Source organism: Pristiophorus japonicus, chromosome 16 (genome assembly GCF_044704955.1).
Source record: "Pristiophorus japonicus isolate sPriJap1 chromosome 16, sPriJap1.hap1, whole genome shotgun sequence".
Taxonomy (NCBI): domain Eukaryota; kingdom Metazoa; phylum Chordata; class Chondrichthyes; family Pristiophoridae; genus Pristiophorus; species Pristiophorus japonicus.
Window position 1 is genome coordinate 122902176 of NC_091992.1, and position 25158 is coordinate 122927333.

The 25158-nt window shown below is 48.1% G+C and overlaps 1 protein-coding gene across 2 annotated transcripts in view; it reads left to right on the plus strand.

Moving 5' to 3' along the window:
• The first annotated feature begins 266 nt into the window (after window positions 1-266).
• The window catches only part of tha1 (threonine aldolase 1), a 115553-nt gene continuing 90661 nt past the window's right edge, over window positions 267-25158 (plus strand). Inside the window, exon 1 of one of the 2 annotated variants that reach the window (XM_070857783.1) lies at window positions 267-798. In XM_070857783.1, coding sequence (XP_070713884.1) covers window positions 567-798 — 232 coding nt within the window. In that variant the 5' untranslated portion in view covers window positions 267-566. The remainder of the gene's footprint in view (window positions 799-25158) is intronic. The other variant, XM_070857782.1, reaches the window with a different exon arrangement.

Below are 25158 nucleotides of genomic sequence, written 5' to 3' on the forward strand. Positions count from 1 at the left end.
AATGGGCAGAGGAGATGAGGAGAGGGATGGGAGGAAAGTGGGATCAGAGGAAAGGAATGGCCGTTGGAGAGATTGAAAGGGGTGGGACTCGAGAGGGAGGAGAAGGAGAGATTAAGAGAGAAGGAATGGGCAGAGGATGAGAGATTAGGAGAGAAGGAGAAGGAATGGCTAGAGGAGAGATTAGGAGAGAGGGATGGGAGGAAAGAGGGGGAGAGAGCGAAAGAGACTTCACTTGGAGTGCTCCTACATCATGAGGCTCTGGCCATGCACAGACTATCCAGAAGGAAGCCCCACCACATTGACCAGTCTACAGATGGCCCAGGGTGACCGGGCCTTGAACAGGCTGGCCTTGTGCCCACAGCCCCCTGTGCCGGCGGCTCCTGCTCCAGCCCCCGGCCCAGGACAGCTCTCCCGGCCCGGCCCGGCCCGGCCCTACCGGCCGCCTCGGGAACTACCCTGACTCAGCGGGCTGCAATAAATCGGGTCAAAGTGCGGGCCCGGCCTCGGTCCGCGTTACAACTAGCCGAGCCGCAGGCCCCCAGGCCCGGGCTCTCCTCCAGCGGACGATGCGCTTCGTGTTGCTGAGGCGGCTGCAGCCCCGGGCCGAGCCTCTCCCTCTCCCCGCCCGCTGGTACCGCGGGCCCGGGGCCCAGGCTCAGGCCGGGCCGCCCCGGGACTCGGTGCGCACCGTCGACCTGCGCAGCGACACGGTGAGCCGGCCGGGCCCGGCAATGAGAGCCGCCATGGCGAGTGCCAGGGTCGGGGACGATGTGTACGGGGAGGACCCGACTGTCAACGGTAAGGAAAGACCGAGGCCACGGCCCGGGAGTGGCCCTAGCAACCGGGAGAGGCCCTAGCAACCGGAGGGGAGGGGGGACCGGGATGGCGAGGGAGTAATAGTGACCGGGACAAGGGAGGGGGGGGGGAGTAATAGTGACCAGGATCGGGACAGTGGGGGGTAATAGTGACCGGGACAGTGGGGGGTAATGGTGATCGGGATCGGGGGGGTAATAGTGATTGGGATAGTGGGGGGTAATAGTGACCGGGATCTAGGGGGTAATAGTGACCAGGATCGGGGCAGTGGAGGTAATAGTGATCGGGACAGTGGGGAGTAATGGTGATCGGGACAGTGGGGAGTAATGGTGATCGGGACAGTGGGGGGTAATGGTGATCGGGACAGTGGGGGTAATGGTGATCGGGACAGTGGGGAGGTAATGGTGATCGGGACAGTGTGGGGGTAATGGTGATCGGGACAGTGTGGGGGTAATGGTGATCGGGACAATGTGGGGGTAATGGTGATCGGGACAGTGTGGGGGTAATGGTGATCGGGACAGTGTGGGGGTAATGGTGATCGGGACAGTGTGGGGGTAATGGTGATCGGGACAGTGTGGGGGTAATGGTGATCGGGACAGTGTGGGGGTAATGGTGATCGGGACAGTGTGGGGGTAATGGTGATCGGGACAGTGGGGGGGGTAATGGTGATCGGGACAGTGCGGGTAATGGTGATCGGGACAGTGGGGGTAATGGTGATCGGGACAGTGGAGGGGTAATGGTGATCGGGACAGTGTGGGGGTAATGGTGATCGGGACAGTGGGGGGGTAATGGTGATCGGGACAGTGGGGGGGGTAATGGTGATCGGGACAGTGGGGGGGTAATGGTGATCGGGACAGAGCGGGGTAATGGTGATCGGGACAGTGGGGGTAATGGTGATCGGAACAGTGGGGGGTAATGGTGATCGGGACAGTGGGGGTAATGGTGATCGGGACAGTGGGGGGTAATGGTGATCGGGACAGTGGGGGTAATGGTGATCGGGACAGTGGGGGTAATGGTGATCGGGACAGTGGGGGGTAATGGTGATCGGGACAGTGGGGGGGTAATGGTGACCGGGACAGTGGGGGGTAATGGTGACCGGGACAGTGGGGGGTAATGGTGACCGGGACAGTGGGGGGGGGTAATGGTGATCGGGACAGTGGGGGGGTAATGGTGATCGGGACAGTGGGGGGGTAATGGTGATCGGGACAGAGCGGGGTAATGGTGATCGGGACAGTGGGGGTAATGGTGATCGGAACAGTGGGGGGTAATGGTGATCGGAACAGTGGCGGGTAATGGTGATCGGGACAGTGGGGGTAATGGTGATCGGGACAGTGGGGGTAATGGTGATCGGGACAGTGGGGGTAATGGTGATCGGGACAATGGGGGTGATCAGGACAGTGGGGGGTAATGGTGATCGGGACAGTGGGGGGTAATGGTGATCGGGACAGAGGGCGGTAATGGTGATCGGGACAGAGGGGGGTAATGGTGATCGGGACAGAGGGGGGTAATGGTGATCGGGACAGTGGGGGTAATGATGATTGGGACAGTGGTGGGGTAATGGTGATTGGGACGGGGGGGGGATGGGTGTTGGTGATCAGGACGGGGGGGGTGTTGGTGATCGGGACGGGGGGGGGTGTTGGTGATCGGGGGTGGGAGGTAATAGCAGGTGCAGAGGGGTAACCAAATGTGGGAGGAACTTTGATACCGCCAGAAACTCACTGAAATGGCACTGCTAACTAATTGTAGTGCTGATGACAATCAGATTGCCCTGATAACTGTCAGTAATACTGTACAATAACTCACTGATACCCTACTTGTAAGTAATGGTAATCCTATAAAAAGTATTGGACCATGCGTGCGACAAATCTTAAATGACCACAATCCTACACTGTCAATCGAGATCAGTGCTGACAAAGATCGACTATGATAAGTATGTCCACTGTCCTTGCAAACTACCGCACCATCGTCGACATCTCTTTCTCTCCCAAGTCCTTCAACGTGTTGTCGCCTTCCAAATCAGTTCCTCAACTCCATCTTTAAACTCCTCCAATCAAGTTTATGTCCTTACCACAGCATTGTAACAGCCCTTATCAAAGTCACAAATAACATCCTACGTGGCTGTGGTAAACGATCCCTCTTCATCCTTCTCAACTGACTTGCAGCCTTTGACACAGTTGACAAACCACCCTCCTTCATCGCATTGCCTCCGTTGTTTAGCTGGGTGGGACTGCCCTTGCCCATCTTATGTAGTCATAGCCAGAGAATCACCTACAATGGCTTTTCCTCCGCTCCCGCACCATTATCTCCGGAGTCCCCTGAGGATCTATCCTCGGGCCTCTCCTATTTCTCATTTACATGTTGCTCCTCAGAGACATCATCCGAAAACACAACATCAGGTTCCACATGTACGCTGATTTTTCACGCTACTTGTCTGACATCCAGTATTAGCTGAGCAGAAATTTCTTCCAATTAAATTTTCTGAAGACTGAAGCCATTGTCTTCGGTGCCTGCCACAAGCTCCTTTCCTTGCCCACAGTCTGTGGCTGAACCACACTGTTCACAACCTCGGCATTCTATTTGACCCCTAGATGCGCTTCCTCCTTCATATTCCTCTACTTCACTAAGACCGCCTACTTCCACCTCTGTAACATCATTCCTTAAAACCTACCTCTTTGAGCAAGCTTTTGGTCACCTGTCCTAATATTTCCTTATGTGACTCAGTATCAAATTTTGTTTGATAATTGATTCTGTGAACCGCCTTGGGACATTTTACTGCATTAAAGGTGCTATATAAATGCTATTTTAAAACTTGAGCTTCTCCAGCCTACAACACTACAAAGATCTCTGCACTCCTCAAATTCTGGCCTCTTGGGCATCCCCAATTTTAATCGCTCCACCATTGGCACCGTGTTTTCAGCTGCCCTAAGCTCTGGAATTTCTTCCCTAGGGGGAGTGTCTGCTAGTGCTGTTGGGGAGGAGTTAAACTAATATGGCAGGGGGATGGGAACCAATGCAGGGAGACAGAGGGAAACAAAATGGAGACAAAAGCAAAAGACAGAAAGGAGATGAGTAAAAGTGGAGGGCAGAGAAACCCAAGGCAAAAAACAAAAAGGGCCACTGTACAGCAAAATTCTAAAGGGTCAAAGTGTAATAAAAAAGCAAGAATGAAAGCTCGGTGCCTCAATGCAAGGAGTATTCGGAACCCAGGAGAGGGCTCTAAGCTAGTTAGAGTGGGTAAGAGTTCAGATGAACAGGACCCCAAGAAAGAATGCAAAAGGCAGGAGGCAACAGAGCAGAGTAGCACTGGGGTAAGTGTAAACCACAAGGTGATAGGAAGGGACAATATATATGAATATAAAGGGGCTGCAGGAGGAGTCAAAACTAAAAATCATGGTTTAAAAACTAGTATTAAAACACTCTACCTAAACGCATTCAAAATAAAGTAAATGAGTTGACGGCACAAATCATTACAAATGGGTATGATTTGGTGGCCATTACAGAAACGTGGTTGCAGGGGGGCCAAGACTGGGAATTAAACATACAGGGGTATCTGACAATTCAGAAAGATAGACAAGAAGGGAAAGGAGGTGGGGTAGCTCTGTTAATAAAAGATGATATCAGGGCAGTTGTGAGAGATGATATTGGCTCTAATGAACAAAATGTTGAATCATTGTGGGTGGAGATTAGAGATAGTAAGGGGAAAAAGTCACTGGTGGGCGTAATTTATAGACCCCCAAATAATAACTTCACGGTAGGGCGGGCAATAATCAAGAGAATAATGGAGGCATGTGAAAAAGGAACGGCAGTAATCATGGGGGATTTTAACCTACATATCGATTGGTCAAACCAAATCGCACGGGTAGCCTTGAGGAGGAATTCATAGAGTGCATACGGGATTGTTTCTTAGAACAGTATGTTACAGAACCTACAAGGGAGCAAGCTATCTTAGATCTGGTCCTGTGTAATGAGACAGGAATAATAAACAATCTCCTTGTAAAAGATCCTCTCGGAATGAGTGATCACAGTATGGTTGAATTTGTAATACAGATTGAGGGTGAGGAAGTAGTGTCTCAAACGAGCGTACTATGCTTAAACAAAGGGGACTACAGTGGGATGAGGGCAGAGTTGGCTAAAGTAGACTGGAAACACAGACTAAACGGTGGCACAATTGAGGAACAGTGGAGGGCTTTTAAGGAGCTCTTTCATAGTGCTCAACAAAAATATATTCCAGTGAAAAAGGTCGGTAAGAGAAGGGATAACCAGCCGTGGATAACCAAGGAAATAAAGAAGAATATCAAATTGAAAACCAATGTGTATAAGGTGGCCAAGGTTAGTGAGAAACTAGAAGATTGGGAAAATTTTAAACGACAGCAAAGAATGACAAAGTAAGCAATAAAGAAAGGAAAGATAGATTACGAAAGTAAACTTGCGCAAAACATAAAAACAGATAGTAAAAGCTTTTACCGATATATAAAACGGAAAAGAGTGACTAAAGTAAATGTTGGTCCCTTAGAAGATGAGAAGGGGGATTTAATAATGGGAAATGTGGAAATGGCTGAGACCTTAAACAATTATTTTGCTTCGGTCTTCACAGTGGAAGACACAAAAACCATGCCAAAAATTGCTGATCACGGGAATGTGGGAAGGGAGGACCTTGAGATAATCACTATCACTAGGGGGGGGAGTGCTGGACAGGCTAATGGGACTCGAGGTCGACAAGTCCCCTGGTCCTGATGAAAACCATCCCAGGGTATTAAAAGAGATGGCGGAAGTTATAGCAGATGCATTCGTTATAATTACCAAAATTCTCTGGACTCTGGGGAGGTACCAGCAGATTGGAAAGCAGCTAATGTAACGCCTCTGTTTAAAAAAGGGGGCAGACAAAAGGCAGGTAACTATAGGCCAGTTAATTTAACATCTGTAGTGGGGAAAATGCTTGAGCTATCATTAAGGAAGAAATAGCGGGACATCTAGATAGGAATAGTGCAATCAAGCAGATGCAACATGGATTCATGAAGGGGAAATCATGTTTAACTAATTTACTGGAATTCTTTGAGGATATAACGAGCATGGTGGATAGAGGTGTACCGATGGATGTGGTGTATTTAGATTTCCAAAAGGCATTCGATAAGGTGCCACACAAAAGGTTACTGCAGAAGATAAAGGTACGTGGAGTCGGAGGAAATGTATTAGCATGGATAGAGAATTGGCTAGCTCACAGAAAGCAGAGAGCCGGGATAAATGGGTCCTTTTCGGTTGGAAATCGGTGGTTAGTGGTGTGCCACAGGGATCGGTGCTGGGACCACAACTGTTTACAATATACATAGATGACCTGGAAGAGGGGACAGAGTGTAGTGTAAAAAAATTTGCAGATGACACAAAGATTAGTGGGAAAGCGGATTGTGTAGAGGACACAGAGAGGCTGCAAAGAGATTTAGATAGGTTAAGCGAATGGGCTAAGGTTTGGCAGATGGAATACAATGTTGGAAAATGTGAGGTCATCCACCTTGGGGGAAAAAAAAACAGTAAAAGGGAATATTATTTGAATGGGGAGAAATTACAACATGCTGCGGGACAGAGGGACCTGGGGTCCTTGTGCATGAAACTCTTTTAGAGTCTACCTATAAAACATAAAACATTAAACCGTGCCACCCGACCTGGATGTCACACCAGACATTTACAAGGCCCTTTTTTTTCCTTTTTTTTGTGTTTTTTTTTTCTTTCTTTTTTTTGGGTTTTTTTTTTTGGGCACTAAAATCACCTTTTTTTCCCCAGTGCCCCCTATAAAAGGGAAGGGGACACTAAAAACACCAGCAATTAAAACAAATTAAACTTTAAAACGTAAAATCAAATTAAAATTTGGTTGCCGGGCGTGATGATGCACTCCAGTCCCTCCGGTGCCCACCTCTCGCGGAAGGCCGCGAGCGTACCGGTGGACACCGCGTGCTCCATCTCCAAGGACACCCTGGACCGGATGTAAGAGCGGAAGAGAGGCAGGCAGTCAGGTTGAACGACCCCCTCGACCGCCCGCTGCCTGGACCGGCTGATGGCACCCTTGGCCGTGCCCAGGAGCAGTCCTACGAGGAGGCCCTCGGACCTACCCGCTCCCCTCCGCACAGGGTACCCAAAGATCAGGAGAGTGGGACTGAAGTACAGCCAGAATTTCAGGAGCACGAAGTATGTTAATATTTGTACCTATATTGGCATTGTGAGTGACCCAGTCACAGTGTTTGTTGTTAAGGAGATAAATTAAGTTTGTGCTCATTAAGAGAATGACATTAGTGGGAATGGATTTTTTTTTTTGCGTGCAATACACCTGTTGAATAAGTAAATCATAAAAATGATGTATTCACTCCTGGTACTAATTGCTGGGCCCCAGTGTTTTGTATGGTAGCTCAGACCTGTTGCGAATGAAATCTCTGTGAAATTTGCTGACTTTGAATGCAAATGAGTGTGTGCAGGACAAGGTGGAGGAAGGCAATTTGGCAGACACGTTTTCTTCTTGGTACCAAGATCTTGCGTTGAGAGCAGTTTGGCTCTTCATCAAACACTATGCCAGGCAGGTCTGGTTGTATACCAGAGCTCACCATATAGCACCAATAATGCATCTTTCAAGTCTGAAACACAGTGTGGAGCACACTTGTACCGGCATAACATAATTAAGAGGCAGTTAGTTGGTGTAGTGTATAATAAACCTCTGTGCACCAAATAGACAGCTGTGGCTGAAATGTAAGGTACATCTGACTGCCCTGGTTTACAATGAAGTGCAGCAAGAAAACAATAAAAAAACCTTGTGCATGAAACTCTTTTGAGTTTACCTGCAAAACATAAAAAACATTAAACGGTGCCACCCGACCTGGGTGACACTCCAGACATTTACAAGGCCCTTTTTTTTTTCCCCCCTTTTTTTTTTGTGTTTTCCTTTTTTTTTTGTTTTTTTTTGGGCACTAAAATCACAATTTTCCCCAGTGCCCCCTATAAAAGGGAAGGGGGACACTAAAAGCACCGGCAATTAAAACAAATTAAACTTAAAAAACGTAAAATCAAATTAAAATTTGGTTGCCGGGCGTGATGATGCACTCCAGTCCCTCCGGTGCCCACCTCTCGCGGAAGGCCGCGAGCGTACCGGTGGACACCGCGTGCTCCATCTCCAAGGACACCCTGGACCGGATGTAAGAGCGGAAGAGAGGCAGGCAGTCAGGTTGAACGACCCCCTCGACCGCCCGCTGCCTGGACCGGCTGATGGCACCCTTGGCCGTGCCCAGGAGCAGTCCTACGAGGAGGCCTTCGGACCTACCCGCTCCCCTCCACACAGGGTGCCCAAAGATCAGGAGAGTGGGACTGAAGTGCAGCCAGAATTTCAGGAGCAGCCCCTTCAAATAGTGGAACAGGGGCTGCAACCTTGTGCATTCAATAAAAACATGGAACACGGACTCCTCCAGACCGCAGAAATTGCAGGCGGCCTGGGAGTCCGTGAACCGGCTTAAAAATTTATTGCACGGCACTGCTCCGTGCACCACCCTCCAGGCCAAGTCCCCGATGAATAGTGGGAGGACCCCTGCGTAGAGTGCCCTCCATCGGGGACCCCCGCCTCCTCCGGACGGCAAGATGGTACGCCATGGCGTGTCCGGACGGCCGGCGAGGATGGCAAAGTTGAGGGTGTGCAGGAGCAGCCCGTACAGGAAACCCCTCCGCGCGGAACTGAAAGGCACGGAGGGGATTTCCCCGAGGCGGCTCAAGTTGTGAGGCGCCGGCCCCCGAGGGAGGTTCCGGGGTTTGGCGCCGATGAGGAATTCCGTCCGGACGGGGGTCAGTTCGGACGGGATCTCCCCACGTGCTTGAGCCTCCTCGATGCACCTAACGGAGTCAGGGCCCAGAGCTGTTTTTAGCGACTCGATGGCATCGGCCGCGTGGCGGACGTTGGCAGAATTTAGGCGCCGCGCCAGCGTGTCTGGCGCCATCCAGCCCGCTCCTCCGCCATCGAGCAGGTCCCTGACCCTGGTCACCTCACCAGCCACAGCCCTCTCTTCCGACCGCCACATAAAGCCTCGCCCGTGGAGGTACGGATTCCCGAGCAGCGGTTCCTGCAGGAACCTTGTGCATGAAACTCTTTTTGGAGTTCACCTGCAAAACATAAAACATTAAACGGTGCCACCCGACCTGGGTGACACTCCAGACATTTACAAGGCCCTTTTTTTCCCCCCCCTTTTTTTTTTTGTGTTTTTTCTTTTTTTTTGTGTTTTTTTTTTTGGGCACTGAAATCACAATTTTTCCCCAGTGCCCCCTATAAAAGGGAAGGGGACACTAAAAGCACCGGCAATTAAAACAAATTAACTTTAAAACGTAAAATCAAATTAAAATTTGGTTGCCGGGCGTGATGATGCACTCCAGTCCCTCCGGTGCCCACCTCTCGCGGCAGGCCGCGAGTGTACCGGTGGACACCGCGTGCTCCATCTCCAAGGACACCCTGGACCGGATGTAAGAGCGGAAGAGAGGCAGGCAGTCAGGTTGAACGACCCCCTCGACCGCCCGCTGCCTGGACCGGCTGATGAAATGCCAGGCCCATTGCCGTCTCATTTCTTTTAACGCACTGCCATGACGCATATTCGAACAAAGGTTGCTGCGGCCACAACGTAGAGTACTAACCACGAGACGATCACGGCGTACTACTTGGACACTGACAACCTTGTGCATGAATCCCAAAAAAAAGTTAGTTTGCAGGTGCAACAGGTAATCAGGAAGGCGAATGGAATGTTGGCCTTCATTGCGAGAGGGATGGAGTACAAAAGCAAGGAGGTCCTGCTGCAACTGTATAGGGTATTGGTGAGGCCGCACCTGGAGTACTGCGTGCAGTTTTGGTCACCTTTCTTAAGGAAGGATATACTAGCCTTGAAGGGGGTACAGAGACGATTCACTAGGCTGATTCCGGAGATGAGGGAGTTACCTTATGATGATAGATTGAGTAGACCAGGTCTTTACTCGTTGGAGTTCAGAAAGATGAGGGGTGATCTTATAGAAACATTTAAAATAATGAAAGGGATAGACAAAATAGAGGCCGAGAGGTTGTTTCCACTGGTCGGGGAGACTAGAACTAGGGGGCACAGCCTCAAAATACGGGGGAGCCAATTTAAAACCGAGTTGAGGAGGAATTTCTTCTCCCAGAGGGTTGTGAATCTGTGGAATTCTCTGCCCAAGGAAGCAGTTGAGGCTAGCTCATTGAATGTATTCAAATCACAGATAGATAGATTTTTAACCAATAAGGGAATTAAGGGTTATGGGGAGCGGGCGGGTAAGTGGAGCTGAGTCCACGGCCAGATCAGCCATGATCTTGTTGAATGGCGGAGCAGGCTCGAGGGACTAGATGGCCTACTCCCGTTCCTAATTCTTATGTTCTTATTAAATCTCTCCACCTCTCCTCCTTTAAGACGCTCCTTGAAACCTATGTGTCTCGGTGTCAAGTTTTGTTTGATAACGTTCCTGTGAATCATCTTGTGACATTTCACTACATTAAAGGCGCTATATAAATGCACGTTCTTATTTTAAACACTTAACAGTAAATGGTGCACCTATTGCTCTGTGAGGTTGAAGGAAGTTGTGGTCAGGTATCTTTGTGGATACCTAAAATTTGATTCTATTTCCCCGGTAGGACCTTGTAGCGAGGTTAACTGTAGGGCAGAGGAAGACAAGTATGTGGTTTAGGACCCACCGAATACAATTATTTAAATAAAAGCAACAAATCAGCACTGCTAGGAATGATGGGGGATCATTAAGCCTGCATATAAAATGGTTAATGGCTCCTTTAAGGACAGGACAGTAATACAGCGATAGGTCCCAAATGTTAGTAGCAAACGGAGTTAATGTGTCGTAGACGCATACAAAAGGGTTTAAGTGGTCACAGTAAGATTACTTTGAGATTTTGTTTCCTTAGAAGAGAATCTACAAGTGAACTCCGCCTACAGTTTTTTTTTTGCAGGGTAATAGCACTGGGGTTGTCTCTACAGTCGCACGCTGAGAGCATTGCGTTGCTTGGGGTCAGGATAATTTAGTAGTCCCTGGGATCAGTTGGCTGAGGTAGATATTGAGGGCCCTGCAAAATCGGATTGTTCCTCTTTGTGGCGCACTGGCTGGGGAGGTGGGGGGACGGTGGTGGTGGAGGTGTTAGTTGTTATCCCATTCTGACCTCCTTGGGGACAACCGAGTACTGGGTGTGATTGTGGGAGGTTTCTGGGTCACGTGACCATCCAGGAATGACTTCAGATTGCCTGGTACTTCTCAAGTTCCAAACAGAGTCCAAAAATTATACTTTCCACTTTCATCCATGGTTGTTGTGGTGAGGTTGCACTTGGCATTATCGGCACCGGCATCTACTGCAGCCAGCAGCCCGAACAGGACCAGCCACATAAATACTGTGGCTACAAGAGCGGGTCAGAGGCTGGGTATTCTGCAGCAAGTGTCTCACCTTTTGACTCTCCAAAGCCTTTCCACCATCTACAAGGCACAAGTCAGGAGTGTGATGGAATACTCTCCACTTGCCCGGATGAATGCAGCTTCAACAGCACTCAAGAAGCTCAGCACCATCCAGGACAAAGCAGCCTGCTTGATGGGCACCCCTTAAACATTCACTCCCTCCACCACCAGTGCACCGTGGCTGCAGTGTGTACCTTCTACAAGATGAACTGCAGCAACTCACTAAGGTTTCTTCGACAGCACCTCCCAAACCCACAACTTCTACCACATGGAAGGACCAGGGCAGCAGGCACATGGGAGCACCATCACCTGCAAGTTCCTCGGCAGGTCACACACCACCCTGACTTGGAAATATACCGCCGTTCTTTCATCGTCGCTGAGTCAAAATCCTGGAACTCCCTCCCTAATAGCACTGTGAGAGTACCTTCACCACACGGACCACCTTCTCAAGGGCATTTAGGAATGGGCAATAAATGCTGGCCTTGCCAGTGACGCCCACATCCTAGGAACGAATAAAAAAAAGCCTGTGTGCTGCAAGAACTTGCACTCCAGTAGGTAGATCCAACAGTGATCCCTGTAGGGTTTATGAGGTCCATTATCTTCTGGACAGTTATGCAGAATGTTTGAATGTGGGGCATAAGCAGGACATGTGCAGTTGTGTACCCCTCTGCTACAGTACTTCCTACAGTCATCACTCTTGAGAGAGGGAGAAGGCTTCTTGTATGCAGATTTTACAATCTAGTTTTTATTTTTATATATATAAATATAATATCTAGTGCATAGATATCACACTCCGGCCTTCACACTTTGCTTTCATGTACAGAATATCCTTAAAATGCTGGGTGTTTCTGTGCTGCAGGCTGAAAATGGCCTGCCCATTCCAATCTACAGCATTCTCTGACAATTGAATCCTCATTGACCTCTGCCTTTATTCATTTCACAACAATTGGACTTTGGGGCCCAAAGAGACACAACGCCATCTTAACAGAATAAACCATTGTGCATTACATGGAATGACACTCTTGTCTGTAGCAAATAGGGTGACCATACATCCTCGGATGAGGTACTGTGTCCCTGGGCGAACAATGTCCCCAGAAGAATCCCCCGTTCATGAAACTCTTCCCCGAACAGACTCAAGCCATATTCATTGGAATATATACATATTGTACCATTAGACATAATCACAGTTTCTGATCAATGGACTGAACAGTGTTATTGTATTATTTATAAACCGTGTTTGAGTGCGCTTCAATAGTGAGACGTCACATCCGTGGTAATTACGTGAACATTTGTTTTGCCTTTGTAGTGTATCTGTGCAACTGTTAAAATATAGGCTGTTAAAAAATTGCCTCGCTAGGCTCCGCAACCTACAGTTCCTGTCCTGGCTACTTTGCTGGGCTCCCACCCTGTAAGTCCCAGGATTCGGTTTAGGAAATATGGCCACCCTATTATAAAGCAACCTGCCATCCAACTTTCTATGAGCAGTTTTATTGATTGAATTGGTTGCAGTGTGTGTGCAATGCTTGTCTGTCACACCACAGGTCACCTGTTGGCTTGTAACATTGGCAGATTTCCCTAAGTATTGCCAAGGGGCAGTTTCAGCCTTTAACCGTGGTTGTGATTTTTACTTGTGAACCTGGCCTGTGCCTTTTAAGGCAGCGAAGAGTGACGTCATCAAGGTCAAGTTCGGTGATTGGAGCGTGGGCAGATACAGCAAGAGCGGCGAGGTCGGGGCGAAGGAGCGGCGAGAAATTGTAGAGGGATGTGGTCGGCACCCGGGAGAGGCGTGAGTTCAGGGGCCCAGGGGCAGCACGGGCCAACCCACACTGCGATATGTGTCACACTAGGTCTGTGCAGCAGAACTGGTCTCCAGTCGTCTTGGTCAATCCTTGCCACTGGACGAAGACCTAGCTCTGTCAAGCCCGTGTGGTGGTTGGTGTGCAACGGCCACCCCACATTAAAAAACATCCACGCACAGGTATCTTCCACCTTTCAGGTGTAGTTGAGGACCTGAAATATTAGGTCCTTCATTGAAACACCTGTGAACTCATCCCTTTTTGGCGTGGAAGCAAGTCATCCTCGCTTCGAGGGACTGCCTATGATGATGATGACTACTCTAACTAGGCAGATCAGAGAAAGTTCACTAGGTTGATTCTGGGGATGAGGGGGTTGACTTATGAGGAAAGATTGAGTAGGTTGGGCCTCTAGTCATTGGAATTCAGAAGAATGAGAGGTGATCTTATCGAAACGTATAAGATTATGAGGGGGCTTGACAAGGTGGATGCAGAGAGGATGTTTCCACTGATGGGGGAGACTCGAACTAGAGGGCATGATCTTAGAATAAGGGGCCGCCCATTTAAAACAGAGATGGAGACATTTCTTCTCTGAAGTTTGTGGATCTGTGGAATTTGCTGCCTCAGAGAGCTGTGGAAGCTGGGACATTGAATAAATTTAAGACAGAAATAGATGGTTTCTTAATCGATAAAGAGTTATGGGGAGCGGGCGGGAAAGTGGAGCTGAGTCCATGATCAGATCAGCCATGATCTTATTGAATGGCGGAGCAGGCTCGAGGGGCCGTATGGGCTACTCCTGTTTCTATTTCTGATGTTAAGCACATATCTGTGCAGATTTGTATTTGCAATGAAGCAATATAAATAAGTGCTTCCAGCTGCAAATCAGTACAGTAACGACTGATCTGAGATTGGTAGCTGCAGGACAACAGTGCTCGAAAAGTTACCAATGCTGGGAATCAAGCATAAAACCAGGAAATGCACAGCAGATCAGTCAGCATTTAAAAACAAAGGGCAAGTTAATATTTTAGTTAGGGCTGTTTTATCAGAATTACTGAACAATTCTGGGAAGGATCAGAAGCACAATGCTGATCTGCTCTTTTTTTCTTTCAGAGGCTCACTAACTTGCTGTGTGTGTTTCTGGAACTTTCTGCATTTATCTTGGATAAACAGCGTGTTGATGATTAAACCAGGGAGGCTGGCTTTTCAACTCCTGCTGGTTTGAATGGGAGGGGTATGGATGTGATTCTTCTTCAAAGCCAAGGTCTGAAACGTCTTGTGTGTGGGGGAGAGTGCAGGAAAGCTCTGTTGGTGGTAACTATGCACAAACCACCAGAGTTACCACAGAGCAGAGTATCTGTGTGTTATCTATTGCTGGGGTAATGTAGCACAGTGAGGTGACACTTCAGTGGAATTGTGCAAGTTAATTAGCAGCCAGAAATAAACCTGTTGACCTCTGCTTATGGGTGCAGTGAATTGTACACTGCTGGTAGAACAAGGGAAATGGCACCGGGGCAAACTTAAATAAAAAAGCATTTTATGTTACTATTTTTTCCTCTCCTTGCTGGAGTATGGTTCCATGGATGCTGGTTCCTCTCGGGTACTTTGCCTTAAGTGTCCATTATTCATATGTGAGTGCTGGCAGGTTCCTCGACCATGGGAGCGACTATTGCAGCCAGGTCCATTCCTGACCCTTCTCAGTCTGCACATGCACATATACAACACGGAATGTGGGTAGTAATCAGGAAGAGCACCCTGACCAATTTTTTTTAACCCAGGAGTGCTGAGCTCAATTGCAGCAATTGTACTGCCACCCTGGCTGAGATCAGGTAACTGAACAGTGACCGGCAATGGAACCTGCGGACTTCTTGCTCTGTGTGCTTATTTTAAGAAAAGACATAACATGCTTCCCAAAACAACTGCCTACAATGCTGGGTGTCATCCACTGTGCTGAAATCAGCTACACTATCCCAAACTATAGGAGCCTTGTATGAACCACCCACCATCGCGTTACCACTTCTCCCTTTCTCCAACTCCCCCATTTTCCCGTTGTCTCCTGAAAGGATAGACTTCAGTACCTCTCGCCATTTGCCATTACTCATATGTGATTGTCGACTATAGGGGTATCATAATTCAGTTTGATCGCACCTTACTCGACATCCATACACCGTGCTTCAGCAGGGTCAACCTGATAATCAGGACATGAAAACTGGCCATTTTAGTTTCATCTACCCTATCTCCGGGGTCACTGAGGCTGTCCCATCCTGTTCCCCAGCCAGCATCTTGTGATTCAGCACACACTGCTGTTTCCACCTCTCTACACCCTCAAAGCCTCCCTGATAAAAGTACAACATCCGCACCGTCAACTGGGAATCCCTGGTCAAAGACCGCCCTAAGTGGAGGAAGTGCATCTGGGAGGGCGCTGAGCACCTCGAGTCTCATCGCCGAGAGCATGCAGTAATCTAGCACAGGCAGCAGAAAGAGCTTGTGGCAAACCAGACTCCCCACCCACCCTTTCCCTCAATGACTCTCTGTCCCACATGTGGCAGGGACTGTGGTTCTCGTATTGGACTGTACAGTCTTCTAAGAACTCATTTTTAGAGTGGAAGCAAGTTTTCCTCGATTCCGAGGGACTGCCTATGATGATGATGACAATTCAATTACTGGATCTACTTGTTGAGCCATTGTGAAAGTCCCAGAGTTGTATCTTGCAGTGTTGGAGAACTGATGTTTAGAAGGGTAACTGAGCTGGTGGAGGGGGTGGGGCTGGAGTGAGAGCGGAAGGAGAATGAGACTAGGAGGACACCACATAATTTGCAGGAATCTGCTACGGGTATCTTTTGCAAAGAGTGAGACCAACTAAACAGTGGTATAAACTTCTCAGTGATGGTCATGATGGAAAGTTTTACTAACGTCATGCACAATACATAAATTTTGAAAGTTATTGAATGGGTCTGGTTCACATATTTTATAACAGAGCTTTGAGACACAGGATAGGAGGGATGTTACATTGAACAGCAGGTTTAAACCTTAGGATTCAGATTTGTGGGCTTACTGAGTTAGACGGAATCAAAGATTTAAAAAATTTATTAGAAATCATATATAGCTGAGAAAAGGGATTAACTGTTTGTGTGTGTGGGGGGTGGGGTGGGGGGAAGGCATAATGAAAGTATGAGAAAATGAGGGGTTAAAAAAATTTCAGAAAAGAAAAGCTAAGCTGAGGAGTGAGACCTGGTCTTGTGAATCTTCTTGGGCGGTCCCTTGTATCGAGGATGACTTGCTTCCACACCAAAAAGAGATGAGTTCACAGGTGTTTCGGTGAAGGACCTGATATTCCAGGTCACCCTACATATTAGAAGGGTGGAAGATGCCTGTGCCTGTGGCTCACCAGCCACCACACGGGCTTGACAGAGCTAGGTCTTGGTCCAGTGGCAAGGATTAACCAAGATGACTGGAGATCAGCTCTGCTAGTTTATGAATAGAGGAGTACAGGCGGCAGCTGGAAGTTGTGTAACAACAGATTAGGCACGAGTCTCCCTCAGTGTGGCAAAGACCCTGGTTCTATTTGGCGTCTTGGCACAGCAACAATATGGAGGATCTATAAATGTTCCCTGGTGCAGGAGTTATCAGCCTGTCCGCTGATGTTCCCGGTGCAGTGTGTCAGAATATTCAGGAGCACACACAAGACCAGTGGGCCATGTTTTCCATCCCATAAGTGAGCCAATTACTTGTAAGGATATAAGCCTTCAGTGCTGGGCCCCCAACTATTTACAATATACATTAATGATTTGGACGAAGAAATTGAATGTAATATCTCCAAATTTGCGGATGACACTAAGCTGGGTGGCGGTGTGAGCTGTGAGGAGGATGCTAAGAGGCTGCAGGGTGACTTGGACAGGTTAGGTGAGTGGGCAAATGCATGGCAGATGCAGTATAATGTAGATAAATGTGAGGTTATCCACTTTGGTGCCAAAAACAGGGAGGCAGAATATTATCTGAATGGTGATTAGTAAAAGTGGAGGTGCAACGAGACCTGGGTGTCATGGTACATCAGTCATGGTACAAAGTTGGCATGCAGGTACAGCAGGCGGTGAATAAGGCAAATGGCATGTTGGCCTTCATAGCGAGAGGATTTGAGTATAGGAGCAAGGAGGTCTTACTGCAGTTGTACAGGGCCTTGATGAGGCCACACCTTCAATATTGTGTACAGTTTCTGAGGGCGGATATTCATACTATTGAGGGAGTACAGCGAAGGTTCACCAGACTGCTTCCCGGGATGGCAGGACTGACATATGAAGAAAGACTGGATCGACTAGGCTTATATTCACTGGAATTTAGAAGAATAAGAGGGGATCTCATAGAAACATATAAAATTCCGACGGGATTGGACAGGTTAGATGCAGGAAGAATGTTCCCGATGTTGGGGAAGTCCAGAACCAGGGGTCACAGTCCAAGGATAAGGGGTAAGCCATTTCGGACCGAGATGAGGAGAAATTTCTTCACTCAAGAGAATTGTGAACCTGTGGAATTCTCTGCCACAGAAAGTTGTTGAGGCCAGTTCGTTAGATATATTCAAAAGGGAGTTAGATGTGGCCCTTACGGCTAAAGGGATCAAAGGGTCTGGAGAGAAAGCAGGAATGGGGTACTGAAGTTGCATGATCAGCCATGATCATATTTAATGGTGGTGCAGGCTCAAGGGGCCGAATGGCCTACTCCTGCACCTATTTTCTATGTTTCTATGTCAGTCATCTCTTGGATACAAATCATATCCCACATGACGTAGTTTATTCTTTTCATATCAAAATTGATCTGTTGAAGAGTAGGTAGAAGTTAAGAGTAGATATTGGTTTAACCCTTGAGTTTTCTCAGCAAGCAGCTGTATGGAGCCACGATAGATTGGCATTACAGCAACTGAGTGGACACCTAGTAAGTTTAACAGAGTCTGGCAATTTGTAATTCACCCAAAGCGATATACAAGCTATAGCCTTGCAGCAGTCTTCAATCATTGCCGTTTAAAAATATTTTTCTCTTGTATTCTAGTATCATCATCATAGGCAGTTCCTCGAAATCGAGGAAGACTTGCTTCCACTCAAAAAATGAGTTCTCAGGTGACTGTATAGTCCAATACGGGAATTACAGTCTCTGTCACAGGCGGGACAGACAGTCATTGGGAGGAAAGGGTGGGTGGGGAGCCTAGTTTGCCACATGCTCCTTCCGCTGCCTGCGTTTGTTTTCTGCATGTTCTCAGCGACGAGACTCGAGTTGCTCAGCGCCCTCCCGGATTCTCTTCCTCCACTTAGGGCGGTCTTGGGCCAGGGACTCCCAGGTGTCGGTGGGGATGTTGCACTTTATCAAGGAAGCTTTGAGGGTGTCCTTGAAACGTTTCCTCTGCCCACCTGGAGCTCACTTGCCGTGTAGGAGTTCCGAGTAGAGCGCTTGCTTTGAGAGTCTCGTGTCAGGCATGCGCGAACAATGTGGCCCGCCCAGCGGAGCTGATCGAGTGTGGTCAGTGCTTCGATGCTGGGGATGTTGGCCTGATCGAGAACATCGTTAGTTGTGTGGTGTGTTTGTGACCCAGTAATGATCATTATTTGTTTGTAAAAGTGTGTATGTGTCTATAAAAAAAAATTTCCATCACAATAATTTCCATATTGCAGTCCAGAAATGTTAATGGACTGTAGCAACCGTATATTTCACAATTTGTATCATTTTGATGAATATATAACTGCTGTGCCTATCGTGTAGTGTTTTAAAAAAGAAAGACTTGCATTTATATAGCACCTTCCACAACCACCAGACGTCCCAAAGCGCTTTACAGCCAACGAAGTACTGTTTGAAGCGAAGTCACTGTTGTAATGGAGGAAATGCGGCAGCCAACTTGCATACAGCAAGCTCCTACAAACAGCAATGTGATCATGACCAGATAACCTGTTTTTGTTATATTGATTGAGGGATAAATATTGGCCAGGACACTGGGGATAATTCCCCTGCTCTTCTTCGAAATAGTGCCATGGGATCTTTTACGTCCACCTCAGAGGGCAGACGGGGCCTCGGTTTAACGTCTCATCCAAAAGACGGCACCTCCAACAGTACAGCACTCCCTCAGCACTGCACTGGAGTGTCAGCCTAGACTTTTATGCTCAAGTCTCTGGAGTGGGACTTAAACCCATAACCTTCTGACTGAGAGGCGAAGGAGCTACCCACTGAGCCACAGTTGACGATGCAAAATTAGCTAATTAAGGAAAACGGTGATATTTTAAATTTGATGTAGTGAGAATCCAGGGTAGGATATGAAGGAAAAAAACTGGGGGATTAAATCTAATTAAGTAATTTTCTTTTCAAAGTACATTCCTATATAATGCATTTTGCATTGGGCATGATGAGGAATACGTTGTCTTGTGATGTGTAGAGTTACTTTAACAAAAGAGTTTTGCAAAAGATTTCTCTTGTAGCCATTTATGGTGCCAATCAGCGTAAGACCTGCAGCTACCTTCCTATGGAAATTCAGTACCTTAAACATAGAAAAATATTTTCCACTGTTCGGCGTATTCAGGTTTCACAGCTCGTAGCTAAAATGATTTGGTTTTCCTGTTCTATTTTGGTATTTCTAACAATGCTCGTTATGAAATGTTTTTTTTGCACTTCTTCAAGCAAATGTGCTCTAAGCACCTCCACCCCCTCAGATTTGGTTACTTGAAGCACAAAGTACTGATGTTATCAGTTTTCCATAAATCGTGAGCTCTTCAGTTTTTTCCACACTATCTTGTTCTCATGAGCGTGTTTCTATTTACATACACTGTACAGACCATCTGTCAGCATTGTTGAGAGATTTGCCTTCGTGGGCCACTTAGGCATGCACCATGGAGTCACGCAGACGACGTTACAAAGATTAATTGGATGTTCCCGGTACTTTGTGCATCAAGTAGTGGAGAATAACAGTGCAAGTTTACCGTTGTTGAGGAGCAGTTTCAACTTTGCACCCATCACCAAACTTGTGGAGCGTAAATTGTCAATGCCCAGAGTGAGACCACCACCTCCAGGGCTCTCGCTGCGATCAGGCCCTGACTCTGGATTCAGGCTGCATTTGCACTGTAACCGCAGCATCGACGTAAAGCAAAACTGCTTCTCGCCAGCCCTGCAGTTACCGTGTGAATGCACCCTCGCAGATTTCCATGTTCTGATTTAGGATTCATTCACCACTGAGGAAATTGCGCGAAGATAACATTTCTTGCCAAACCTCCAGGCCCACAAAATAACATGATAAACAAGTGAGTAAGAAATGCAAAGCACAAATAGAACTGGAGTTGTGTGGGCTTCATGGGTTGCATATGTTTATGGGTTGTAGTTTGAATTTACCAGTTTCAGAGAATCTTCCCACCGTAACCCTTTGGAGCCCGTGGTAGTGATTTTCTATATCAAAAAAGTTAAAAATGCATTTAGTTTGGTGACATATTCAATTTAGTTTTGTCTTTGTCATTCTGCCAATATTATTGAACAGTGCTTGTTATTTACAGAATATGTACGGGCTGGATTTTTGGCTCTTTTGCGCCTCTGTTCGCACCCCGGTGAGGCGGTAAGTGCTGATTTTGGGCAGAACGCCGGGCGTCCAGGATTTACCGCCCGGTCAGTAGATTCGGCTACTGATTTGCCGTGGCGCAAAAACTTACTGGCCCTCCATCCATTTTTAGTGAGATGATGACGTCGATCATCGTGCAACGCTGTGCTAGCACCCCGGATGGAACATTCGGCCCTTACGCCTCATTTAACACCCTCCCCAGGAAACACCTGAAAAAAACAGGCCTTCCCAGGGTGCAGCAGGCGGTATTGGCAGCGCATTTAAATGGAGGCTGGAGGATCAGACATCGCAGTTGTCATTGGCTGCTACGGTTACGCACAGCACACTGCAGGAAGCTCCAAATTGCAAGTGCCACTTTGATGTGCCATTACAGTTTCCTTGCAATGTATAAGATTATGAGGGGGATTGACAAGGTGGATGCAGAGAGGATGTTTTCACTGATGGGGAGACTAGAACTAGGGGGCATAATCTTAGAATAAGGAGCCGCCCATTGAAAACTGAGATAAGGAGAAATTTCTTCTCTCTGAGGTTTGTAAACCTGTGGAATTCGCTGCCTCAAAGAGCTGTGGAAGCTGGGACATTGAATAAATTTAATACAGAGATAAACAGTTTCTTAATCGATAAGGGAATAAAGGGAGCGGGCAGGCAAGTGGATCTGAGTCCATGGTCGGATCAGCCATGATTGTATTAAATGGTGGAGCTGGCTCGAGGGGCCGTATGGCCTACTCCTGCTTCTACTTCTTATCTTCATCATCATAGACATGCTTCCACTCTTAAAATGAGTCCTTAGGTCCCCTATTTCTTATGCTCTTATGTCAGTGAGAGATTTGAATGAGGGTATTACTAATTCGCCAGCATATCATGCTGGTTGCTATTGACAGGCGGCTTCAAGCTAGAAGAAGAGCTCTTGGCCATGTGAGCCCACAAGTGAGGAAATGTCGAAGACGTCTGTGGAGGAGGCCTTACCACCCCCCCTCTCCCCCCCGTGGGTTTACAGGGACCATCGCTCATACCTCCAGCTCTCTGAAGCGCAGTGCATCAGAAGGCTGCACTTCCAAAAGAAAGTGCTGACGGAGATATGTCCGCTCCTACAGGCAGACCTACAGCCTACCAGTCCCAACAGGACTGCGCTGCCCGTCGCAGTGGCGCTGGCCTTCTATGCCTCCGACTCCTTCCAGGCAGCAGCAGGGGACATATGCAGCATCTCTCAACATGCTGCACATAGCTGCATTCGCCAGTTTACAAGGGCACTGTACGCCTGCAGAGTGGACTTCATAAAGTTCCCTATGAATAGGGACAGCCAGAATGAGAGGGCTTTAGGGTTTGGCAGAATTTCAGGTTTCCCGAGCGTTCAAGCAGCCATTGACTGCACACACGTCGCTTTGCGAGCACCAATATAGAAGACACAGGTATTCAGAAACCGAAAGGGATACCACTCCCTAAACGTGCAGCTGGTGTGCGACCACACGCACGCATTAGGCAGTGAATGCCCACTATCCAGGGAGCGCACATGATGCTTTCATCTTGTCTGAGAGCAGTGTCTCACAAATGTTTCAGCGGCAAAAGCAAGGGCTGATCGGACAAAGGATACAGGCTAGCCACCTGGCTCATGACCCCCTCTCTGCAACCCCACCATAGAAGCTGAGCAGCGCTATAATGACAGTTCTTGGAACAGTGCCTGTTGCAGAGACCTCCTGGGCAATTTCTTTCCATAATCACTTGAAGGTTGGGGGCAGCGGAACGGCTCCCCCAGCCAAATGGAGTGAGGACCACCTCCTCCTCACAGCACGCACTAAGGCCTCAGAAGCCTCATTGGAAAAGAGCCTGGCACACTGTCTTCCGTCCTGCTGCTCCATCTCTGCAGGAGTGGGGCAGATCATATGCGCATACGCGCAGGAAGCTGCTGTGCCCTGAATTAGCGTTTGCGACCAGGAAAAAACCCAAACCAACTGCGCGTGCGCAAAATGGCCACCTATTTTACCGCTGCGAGTTTCGGCAGGGACGCACAAAGTCCGTTGTGTAACGCCCGATTTAACGCCAACGTTCATGCATCTTAACTTTTTGCCGAATCTTCCAGTCAGGGGCGCAAACTTTTTTCAGGCGGTATCTTTACCGCCTTGACACAATTGCCGCCCAAGATTGGAAAAGCCAAAAATCTAGCCCATATAATCTTTAATGGTCCTTTTATGGGTAACGCAGTTATTATGCACAGAACCTTGGGCCTCAATTTTGGCCGAACCCGTTTTTCGGCACGTTTACCAGAGTTGCGCCGCTTATCTACGTTCCGAGGTATTCGGAAAAATTTTGTTGCCCCTTTGGCCGCCGTCCAACCTCTTCACTGCAGTCGCGCAGCGTGGCCAGTCGAGTCGGGGGTGGAGCCAGCGTTCTGTACTGGAAAATGTGCTGGGACGTCTGCACATGCGCAGTGAAGTCCGCTGGTGATGTCCGCGCATGTGCAGTAGCGCTGCTGGTCTGCAACAACAGTAGGTCTCTCTCAGTTTCAGAGCATGACGATGTTCTTCCTCCCTGTGTTGCTGGGCTCCTTCAGGTAAAGGTCTCTGCATTTATTCTGCTTCCTTTGTTGGGCTAGGAGCAGGCAGAGAAGAGTTATGAGGTTGATCTTTAGTGTCTGCAAGGGGAGTGTGGGTTCGAATCTACACTCCCCTGGGGTTCTGTACGTACGATTTATGAGGGTGGGTGAGTAATGAGGCACCAGACACAGTGGGTAATAGTACAAAATGGCTAATGTTGTTTATTTAGAATAGTAAACACCAAGATAAAGGGCATAGGAAGAGGTCATAAATAGTTGTAATGGCACAATCTCACTCAGCAACACGAAAAATCTCGCAACAGGGAAAGGGAAAATAAGAGGTTAAAACATTCCACTCACACACAACCACACCTCCCACTTCCACCCTTCTTACCAATTCCTATCCTAATTTGGGTCTGTGAGGGGGTTTGGGCTATATTCACAATCCTATCAACTCCGGAGTTCTGGGGGCACTTATTTCAGCTAGGGGTCCCTCTGGGGTGGGTTTTACGTTGTTGGTCGGTTCGGTTTTCCTCCTCGATGTTGCGTCGGTTTCTTCTCTTTGCCTGTCGGTTGGCTCCTAAACAAAAAGTTGCTGGAGTTAAGCACACCTTCCCCAGAGCGAGGGCCCTGTGAAAAGCTGACTCAACTCCCAAAAGCTGACTCCAACCTCAAAAAGCTGACTCCCACTGTTCCAAAAGCTGACTCCCACTGCTCCAAAAGCTGACTCCCACTGTTCCAAAAGCTGACTCCCACTGCTCCAAAAGCTGACTCCCACTGTTCCAAAAGCTGACTCCCACTGCTCCAAAAGCTGACTCCCACTGCTCCAAAAGCTGACTCCCACTGCTGGTTCTGTAGCTCCTATCTTTGTATCCAATTTAGTTCTGGCCTTTTCACGCTCAAACTCAGTTGGTGGTCCATTGTGTAAGTTTGGGCGGGAAGATCGCTTTGAATATTTAATCAGAAGATGTCACAGGTACAGGTAGGTGTGAGGACAGGGGTATTGTTTCAGTGCACATTGGTGCCTCAACATCTGCTGGTCCATTGTAACAGTCCTGGGAGTCAATCGATTTGGGCCTCCCCTTTGATGGGCCATTAGGTAGATGATGGTCCACATTCATTAGGGGTGAGTCATATTTTCAAACTGGGCCGGGTAGTCCCCATTGGTTGAGGATCTCCCCGCTTCAGGCCCGACTCGACCCCTGATTGGCCTGCCAGAATGCACTTTTCCCCCATTGGCCAGTGCCTCTGTCTCGCTTGTGAGCCAGACTCCACAATGTTTGTATCCACCCACACGTTTCCCAGCCTGCCTGGTCTGAGGATTTTACTTGGCCAAAAATGTTCATTTAAAATGTATAGGACGATCCCATGGTAGTTTTCTTGTCCTTAGGGTGTTTCAATAAAATGCGGCCGTGGATTTTCGAACCTTACAGTGTCAGGGGTCTGAGTTGTGAGGAAATACTTGAGAAACAGGCTTTTCAACTTGGTGGTGATCGTAGCGAGATGTACAAGATTATAAATAATGGAAAATGTAAATGCAGAATATTACTTTAAAATAAATTGGAAACATAAGACGAGGAGATACAGGTTCAAACTGGTAAAAGATAACTTTTTGGCTGCTATCAAAGTTCTTCGCACAGTGAGTGATCAACACTTCGAATTGGACTCCCAGGCATAGTGGTGGAGGTGAAAAGTCTGGGTGGCATGCATGCCACCATCAGCTCTCCTGCCCGTCCCTAGCCCAGACCGAGTGGTCTCCCGCACCGGCCGGCCCGCTGCCTTCCGGGCCTGAGTTTGAAGATGAAGGTAGGACTTCAATTTTTTATTTCTTATTGAATTCTTAGTACTTTTTGTTTGCAAGGTTTGGTGGTTTGTAAGTCTTGGTTGGTTTAGGTGCAAGCAGGTCCCCTCCGCTTCCCTACCCTATCCCAGGCCGAATGGCCTCCGATGTACCTACCTGCGCCGATTTCTTTAACTCTCCA